General features: G+C 44.6%; 1 protein-coding gene across 4 annotated transcripts; it reads left to right on the forward strand.

Annotated features, from left to right (window-relative positions):
* Window positions 1–469: 469 nt before the first annotated feature.
* LOC112276597 (PpIAA2) lies at window positions 470–5,457 on the forward strand. 4 transcript variants are annotated; one of them, XM_024508028.3, is made up of 6 exons: window positions 470–1,186; window positions 1,743–2,763; window positions 2,879–3,138; window positions 3,293–3,443; window positions 3,583–3,644; window positions 3,925–5,457. In XM_024508028.3, exons 2-6 carry the CDS (start codon window positions 1,808–1,810, stop codon window positions 3,969–3,971), a joined length of 1,476 nt encoding a protein of 491 aa, XP_024363796.1. In that variant the 5' UTR covers window positions 470–1,186; window positions 1,743–1,807; the 3' UTR covers window positions 3,972–5,457. The 4 variants fall into 4 exon arrangements, with proteins under 4 accessions (XP_024363796.1, XP_024363793.1, XP_024363795.1 ...); XM_024508025.3 differs by having other exon boundaries at window positions 470–899; XM_024508027.3 differs by having other exon boundaries at window positions 470–601.
* Window positions 5,458–9,163: the final 3,706 nt, after the last annotated feature.

Consider the following 9,163-nt stretch of genomic DNA (forward strand, 5'->3'; position numbering starts at 1 on the left):
CACACACACTTTGTGGTCATTGTGCTCTATACAGAACTTATCACAACCGCCTCCCTAAGTCAATCGTGGTCGTCGATTCACGTCCCCATCGTACGAATACGCTCGTCGAACCAACAGCGTATATGTCAGTGGTCTGTCCATGTTTGGGAAGTGGGGCCAGACCCAACCTCCAACGGATGACATACGAACGAATGAATAATGAGATGAGTATGGACATGTTCATCCAGGAGAAACGAATGAATAATGAGATGAGTATGGACATGTTCATCCAGGAGAAACGAATGAATAAATATGGATGAACAAGGGGAGGGACGAGGCAGACCCCCTATGATGATAGAGGGACCAGCAGGAAGGTGGAAGGCAGACCGAGAGCTGGAGAGAGAGAGAGGGTTTCATTCTGTCTGTCTGTGGACCCCCGCCATTGCCACTACAAAGCACCGGCCATAGCCGCAGCTCCAACCTTGTTTCCCGAGTTTCCAAGTGGGAGCGTCCTCCTGTGGCGTCGTCGCAGAGCTCCGGAGAGTGGAGGAATTATTCTCTAGGTGTTCCGCAGGGTTGCTGTAGAGTCTCGCGGAATGCGAGATTCGAGAAAGAGGCTTTGGTGAGTGGAAGCGTTGGACAGTGGGCGTGGATGCTGCGCAGTAGGGGTAGTAGTAGTAGTAGTAGTCAGGAAGGGCTTGCAAGTGGGAGGAAGCTTGTTTCTTAGCAGCTAAGTCACCGGACGTTGAGGGTGGTGCAGTCAGGTACAGATAGGTGTGGTGCGGGTGCGGGTGCGTCGGAGAAGGTTGAGTCGAAAGGGGGCAGGTTGACGCGGAGCTGTGGACAGAGTTGGCGTTGGAGGCCGGGGCGTTGCGTTGCGTTGGCTTTGACCGAGTCGTGAAAGTGGCCGAGAATCGTAGGTGTGTGGCTTGGTTGCGAGTGTGCAGTGACTCTGCGAGGGAGAGAGTGAGTGTCTTCGGGTTTGATTACTCGTTAACGAGTGGTAGGAAGACGTGCGTGGAATCTCCATTGTGAGTGGACCGATGTACTCGTGCTACGTGTGTTAGGAGGATGGTTACGACTAACAGAGTCCATCAGTACTCAGCCGGCTAGAACTGAAGGAGTGGAAATTGGTTCGAAAGTTTGAGACACTTTTCTGCAAATGGGTGGGAGGTTGGGCATGCCACGGGGAGGTCGAGCGTTTGGAGTATGTCACTTTACCTTAGCGTCCGAGTTCGCGTAGCAGAAACTTATGTGATAAGAAATCTTGTAGAGAAGTATCCATGTGTTCGGGTTACCTGATGAAAAAGTGCCGGTATGGGAATGCTAGAAGTGTTGGTGTCCTTGGAAGCCTTTGTTTCTGTAATGATAGGAAGCTAGCTTCAGTGGACCCAGGTCGTCGGAGTTATTGTTTTGTTAATAATGAGTGCCCGTTCAGAATGGTTTGGAGGTCGACCTTATTGATTCTCATCTCTTCGAAAGATGAGCATTAATCTGATCGAGTGCGTTTTGAGGATTACTACCGCTCGTTTATTACTTCCTTGAGCAGGTTGCTTGGAGCCTTAGTTCGCTTTCCTTACGGGCCTTAACGGAGTTCAGAGTGTTTAATTTTTTAATTTACTTTGTTATAAATTTTGTGATAGTGTTAGCGAGGTTTGAATGTTATTTACTTAAGTAGGAGCGTGCTATTTTCAGTTGTTGGTTAGTATCGCGGTTACAGACCGTTTTTAATGTTGCTATCGGTTCTATGTTACCTTTTGCAGGACAAGCTGGAAGCCAGATGGCCACGTGTTTTGGTGGAACATGTGTGCAGCGTACAGCATAGACAATGAAGTTTAGTGGTGAAGGTTCTAGTGTCCTGACTGGAGCGCAGCTAAAGTACTCAAGCGACAAACCAAACATGAACTTTGAGACCGTTTGCAAGGATGCACACGCCGAATCTTCACAACATGAGGAGAGCAGCGAGAGTGGGACCACCTTAAAAGAGCACGACTATTTTGGTCTCTCGGAGGTGTCCTCCTCGAATAGTTCCGGTGACAAGCAGCCGGAAAAGGGTTGCAGCAGAGAAGAGCTGAACCTTAACGAGAGTGCCACTGCGTTGCAACTTGGACCTCCTGCTGGGCTGAAGCCGACCGGTCAGTCGGATGTGGTTCTTGCTGAGGAAGAAGCTGCGGGTCCAGAGAACCCTGCGAAGAGGCCAGCATATCACCTGCAGCAAAATTCAACGGTGGATGTGAAGAAGCCGGTTGCAGAAGCCGTGTCTACTAAGAACCAACGAAAAATCATTGAGGAGTTCCGGGCCAAGAAGGCGGCTCAAGATGCAAAGGCTATGCAGTCCATGCAGCATAATGTGCGTGCTTCGTATCCTGGTGCGCAGAGCGTTTTTCCTGGGGCGAAGAACAATGGGGTCAAGAGAGGCTTCTCGGAAGCGGTTGGGACGAATTTCAATGCATCATCCGGTGCGGGTGGGGCGGTTCGAGAAGGCAATTGCGACATGAATCGTGGCGAGGGCGTGGGCGGAACTGAGCAGCCGGAATCGAAGGTGAATTTGCACCAAAGCATGGGGATGTCGCGGATGGCTCCTGGATCTGGCGGTCAGAATGGATCGGCATGGCGCAACATCAATCTAGAGAAAATGCAAGGTCCTCTCAGTACTATCTTTCGCAAGTCCCTCATGAGCAAGATAACTCTCCAAGATGCTGGTGATTCGTCCATCAAATGTAGCAGCGATGTCATTAATCGCAACAAGGCGATTGCACCTGCCTCCAACGAGCAACCTCTTGCGTGAGTTCACTGCCAGGGGCTTCATATTATTTTAGATTGCTAGTCCTTGATCTGCTTATTGTAGTTTTTATTGCATGTATGAATTTCTGAGTGATGGTAATGTTTGTACAAGCAGGCAGAATCAGACAGTGGGTTGGCCACCCGTGAAGAATTTCAACAAGAACAATACCCCTGCCCCTCCTCCTTCGGCTCCCGCAACAGCCTGTCGATCTGTGCCTATGCCAAGGAGGGGCGCTTCGTCATCCTCAAGCGGAAATCTCGTGAAGATCTATATGGACGGTGTTCCATTCGGTCGCAAAGTGGATTTGAAGACGAACAACAGTTACGAAAAGCTGTATTATACGCTGGAGGACATGTTCCAGCATTATATCAATGGTATGCACTACACATCCTTGAGTCTATGTTGGTATGATTTTACTTTCATGGCGGGATAAGTGTCTTCTGTTCGTGGGACGCTTGGTGAGTTACGGTGATGTGTTCTGAGGAGTACATTTTTGGCTTACCTCGCACTGTGGATGTTGGAATGTAGTTCACGGTTGTGGTGGTCGGAGCTCGAGCTGTGGGGACAGTCACTCGCTGGCATCTAGCAGGAAGCTCAACTTTTTGGAAGGGTCCGAGTATGTGCTGATTTACGAGGATCACGAGGGAGATTCCATGCTCGTTGGCGATGTGCCTTGGGAGTAAGTCTCAACGTGGTTGTTTTCAATAACACGTGCGCATGCTTCAATTTCGGCGGCATGCATTCTAATATGATTGCTGATCTTTTCCACATGAAGTGCTGTGGAGTCAAAGTGGCTGACATTTGTCATGTCTTTGCAGCTGGTTCATCGATGCTGTGAAGAGACTCCGAATCATGAAAGGTTCTGAGCAGGTCAACTTAGGTGGGTGTTGCAATCCTGATGATCACTTGGAATAAGCTGGATGTGTTGAGGTTGATACATGCGCCATTCTGTTGCAGTTGGTCGTCGACCATACATTGACCTATGTTCAATCCTACGGTATATCGAGAATAGGGGGGAGTGCAGCTCATGACCTATGGGGCATGCCTCATGGTGCTGAATATGGAGAGTGGGTTGTTCTGCGGTTTCTTGTAAAATGATTGAAGTTCTGAAGAATCCAGGATGGCTTCAGAGGTTAATTGTTGTAATGTGGGAAGTGCAGCCCCCAAGAATCCAGATTCCATGAAAGCCCAAGGTGCTGTGGGTTGATGAGAAGCGGATGCGTGTCGTATGAGAGCTTGAAGGATATGACACGTGTGTAATCGCCTCGTCGCTCGTTGCAGTCGAGCTATCAGCACCCCATAGAGCGTGAAACGTTATATTGGATGCATCATTTTTCATGAACCGGCACTCGCCAAAGAAGAAGGGCGAAGGAGACTTGCCGGTGACCGTTGTCAGGGTGGAGCCTTACATAATTATGCTGCTGGGAAGCTGGCCTTTTTTCCTTACATCACGAGTTTTGACTCATGGTCGGTACAAGAAGGTGGTAGTAAGTAACAGGTGGAGAACGACATTTTACGTTTAGAATCTGGCTGCACAGATATCTCTTACAGTGCGGCACGTACTGTATTTTGTTGTTTCTCATTTTATTGTCATTTTTTTCAGCCTGGGCAGTGCGTTGCATTGCTTCTTAAGCTAGCAGTCGACGTGGCTTCGTTAGTGCTGTAGTTTAGCATTTTCGGTTTTGTAATTAAGTCTTTGCTGCACTATAGTTTGTTGTCTGGTTGACGCAAAAAACTGTGGCAGCTCGAGTCTCTTAGCAACCAACCTGAGGAAGCGTCTAAGTCTGTAGTTTTTGTGGCGTAAGAAGCAGACGGGGCGAGGGGTTGGTGGTGGGTGGTGGTAGGATGGGCATCCAGCGCAGCACTTGCCCAACCACATGACGCGAGGACCATGATTGTACTGCGAGGGACCATGATAGCGGTGGGGTGCAGCTTGCCGGACAGGGCGAGATATGTGCTTGTAGGCAGAGAGCAGGGTGAGCACATGGCCATGATAAACCTAGTCGACGTTTCGTTTTCGAGACTTGGCACTCCCATGCACATGTCAAGCTGGGACCAATTTTTTTTCACTCTTCCAGCTATTCCTTATTATCATCGAGTAAACTCTATATCCAGCTATGAAGAGTTCTTTCAAGCTTTTCTGCAAGAATTCGACCATTACCCGACTCGATTGAACTTTTCTTCGTGGCCATGTTTAGTTTGTACAAGGTCTTCAGCGATTCAACCTTTTGGGTACCATTTGCTACTGTAATGAACCCAGTAGTTTCATCTAGTTGGTAGAGGATCCCCTATATTTACTGATCAACGAATTGAAAACCTTATAAGTTGAAATTGAGGGGATTCTCCCGTAAAACCTAAGAGGGACTTATCATTGGCATGCACACACCTCGAGTGATGCATTAGTGGTTATTGGGAAACGGTCTAATACTATGAGGACACGTTCCATGTGCTCCAACTTGTGCAGTACTTGGCAACTAATTCGGTCTATTACACGTTGGTATAGAAGCAAATTATTGTAATTGTTCAGAATAACCTGGTCTCTGAATCATGAGACGCGTTCACATGGACGTAGACTCTTACTTGGGTGCGTCCAAAATGTTGTCTGGAATAGGAATATGGTTACTGTAGAACCATTTTGTATGTCGGTTGTACAATATTTCCTAATGACCATCCAGGTTAAATATTCTTATTTATCTTCTTTTCTCTTTTTTTCTTTTTTTCTTTCTTTTTTTCTTTTTTCCATCTACTGTAGATAGTTTATTACCTATAAACCATGAATGTATGCACAAGTTTATGAGTCCGACATCATTCAATCATGTGATTAATGAATCTGATTACTTAAATGACATATCAAAGGGCCTTGTAAAATATGTGTCAATCAACATCCAAAGCTACCTTGCAACGTAAACAAGTTCATTTTTGTCATCCATACCAGTTTATACACTTTCAATGCTTCGAATGTCCCTTTCCAAAGTCTTCATTTAGATTCGTAGGTCTGGTTATCATTGAGCCCAATTAAACAAAAGAAAAATGAAATAGCATCAATATTGTTACTGCTTTTTTATTGACGAAGAACGATAACTGATTGAACGAATTCTCGGTAACAAATTGAACCTTTCTCTTTTTTTAAAATACTAACAGGAGTATGTATGCCAAACAATTTCATAGATTTTTGAAAAGCCAGAATACTGAAGATTTTACTGTTTTAAAAATTGGTAACTATTTTAATGTATGAAAAAGTTGATGACAGAGGAGGGGGAAGAAAGGAAGTAAATTGTGGGTATTGTTGTTTAAAAGACCATATCATTCGATAGTGGACCTGCACAAATAGAGGAGAAAATGAGGTTGGTTGTTGACTTAGCTTGGACAAGCTTCAAGGAATATTGACATGATAAATAATTATTTTAAGTCCCTTATATTGATGAGCATGCTAAGTTTTGCATCTACTTACATTAATGATTAGAGACTGGGCAAAGAAAACATTTCTTCTAGTTCAGAATGCTATCCAAATACATGACAAGACTTTCTAAATTTGTAGATCATTTTTTTATTAGTAAGTGTTAAAACATGTTAAATCTTTTATAAGACATAAAATTAGTAACAACAAAAATCTCATGAGACGAATTAGTCTAAAGTGGTGATGACAAATTGAATTACACCAAACATTCCAAAAGTAAAAAATAACATTCAACATTAGAAAATGGGTCATACCACATCATAAACACTTCTGTTGAAGTTTCCAATACATGCATTCTCATTCTCGTCCTTTATTAAAAAAATACAAAAAATAAAAATCTAGTTACTCCTTCCATTAGTTCATTTATTTCAACAACCCCTCCAGACTGCACAGATTTGCAAAAAGTAACAATTCACAAATTACACAACAACAACAACACTAATAAATTTCATTACTCTTCTTCTAAGTTGTGAAATGTGTCACACCATACATCTCACGTTGCCACTTTTTATTGCACCACTAGAGTCACTATCATGAAATTATTCTTACAAAATTGTTGATGTGATGTGATGTGATGTATTGTATTGGCCAAGTGCCACACAAATTGGGTTTTGCCAACTTGCTTGCTCTCTATCTCACACTCATGTGCAATAAATATTAAATATGAAATATTAATTTTTGGATGTGTCCATGAAGACAGACAGACAGACTGAGTGACTGACCCCATGCTGTGTTCTGTGCCATGCATGGGACACCCCCCCCACACAACGGATGAATGAATGAATAAGAGAATGGATGTGCATATATGGGATGAATGATAGTAAGTACGACAGAGGAAGGAAACGACGGAGAAGAAGCGCCCTGCCACGTCATCCCACCCACTCGCGATCATGTGCATTCAAGAGCTTGGGCCAATCCGCAGGCGCAAGGCAACTTCCTCGCTGGGGAAAGGTATTCCCGACAAGGGAAATATTCCCAGCAGGATTCCGGAAAGTCGAGCACCATTTGGATTCTACCACCGGCTTTTGTGTTTGTTGTTGCGCACCATTATGAATGTGCGTCTATATATATACACACACGAATTATGAACATATCAATAGGAGAATGCTAAAGCGATCCACTCTAAATCATCATTGCATCCCTCAGCCCCCATCCCTGTTCCCAGTTGTTCCCTGTTCCCAACCATTGCCAAGGACGAGGGTGGGGATCGGCTAGGATCGGACTGGGTTGAAAGGACACAATGATGGTTTAAACATGTGGGTGGTTTAGCAAAAATTTGAGTCGTTTTATCATTCCCCTATGAATATAACCGGAGAAATAAAAAATTAATCAAGCTAAACCTATACATGAAAGTTTATTTTAATCAATGATAAATTAAGGATATGAAAAACAACAACAAACTGATGTCGTCAATGATCTTTCCGACTTTGTCTAGGGCTTTTAGCAGATTTATTTACTGGGATTCCTGCATGCATGGGCTGGAGCAGGAAAAAAAAAAGGATTGATTCTCGCCCTTTATTGGACAAGAGTTTGAATTGAAAAATAATTATAATAATACTATCCAGTATAGTAAAGAGCTGTGGGAATACATCCTGGATAAAACAAAGTGCCCCCTTACGGAAACCGAATTGGATGGGACCTTATGGGAGGGGTCAGAGGGAGCTGACGCTGCAGCCACGTGGTGTATGATGAGTAGATCACCAGGGATGGTTCCATTTGACACGTCGGCTGATCCGGGCTGAGCTGGACCGGACAGGGCTGGGTGGGGTCACACCCGTGATGAGGCGTCATCAACCACCCACCCCCGTGCTCCTCACTCTGCCTGCCACTTCCTTTGTCCTTTTGGTCATCCTTTTGCCTCTCACCCCCCCCCACCCCCCCTTTGACCCGCTACCCAGCCTTGCCTGGCCCGTGATTTGATTCCAGAGTGGTGAAGCTTCCAGTGAGGATGCCAGTGACAGCTCAGCAGCAGGTTTCGAATGGGCCCCTAATTTTAAGAGCCCCCTTTCTACAGTAATTGACTACGGATGATAACCGTAGATGGATGTTCCCATCGTTAATGAATTTTGGATGATTACGTCTTCTCTAAGGTTGGGAACGAAAGAGGCAGGGGAGAATAAAAGGGATACTTTACACCTTTTGTTTTTGATTTTAATGTTTGTGAAGCTGAGGACAAACTAACGATGCCAGGGGGGGGGGGGACATGGGCCATGTATGTGGAGAAGGATGGGTCACAATTTCAAGATTGTCAAAGATTTTATTTCAAGTACTCGTTTATTTATTTATTATATATTTTATTTATGGAAATTTATGCAAGATACTTTTTGTCGGGGAACAGCCTCGTGAATCGCTATCTCAATGTAACATTCAAAATTACGCAGGGGAGCAATATCATTTCTCTCTTATCACATAGTTGCCATGTGAGATTCCATACATTGTTCCCCCTTTATTCATTGCACAGACACACCTAATTTTTTAAATTCTTTTTATTTTATTAATCTTTTAACAAGAGCACTGAAAAAGCCTCAATAGCAACCACCGTTATTTCATCACAATTCACACATGAATAACTTAGAATACTAAATCATAGAAAATAAAGACGAATAAAAGATACCACACTATCAGTTCCTTTCCTCTCCTAAATTAGAAAACACTATAAATCATAATACCTGATTCTAGCTTCAACTTGGAATACTTTAATGTAGAAATGACAATAATCAAAAGGACACTACCTCCTTTTGCTTTTGCTTTTGCTTTATTTTTTCTCCTTCCAAGCAGTGCCCGTTTTGGCCCGTGGATATCGGAACCTGGTTTCAGCCCTGGGGTGAGCCGGGCCGGGCAGTGCGGAAGGGGGTGGGAGGGAACAGCGGTAGCGGGCCGGGTCTGAGGAGGCACTGTCTGGTAGTTTGTCGGCCCCTGTGCCCGTGCAGAGGCGTCCATTC

Source organism: Physcomitrium patens, chromosome 24 (assembly GCF_059467195.1).
Source record: "Physcomitrium patens ecotype Gransden chromosome 24, ASM5946719v1, whole genome shotgun sequence".
Taxonomy (NCBI): Eukaryota; Viridiplantae; Streptophyta; class Bryopsida; order Funariales; family Funariaceae; genus Physcomitrium; species Physcomitrium patens.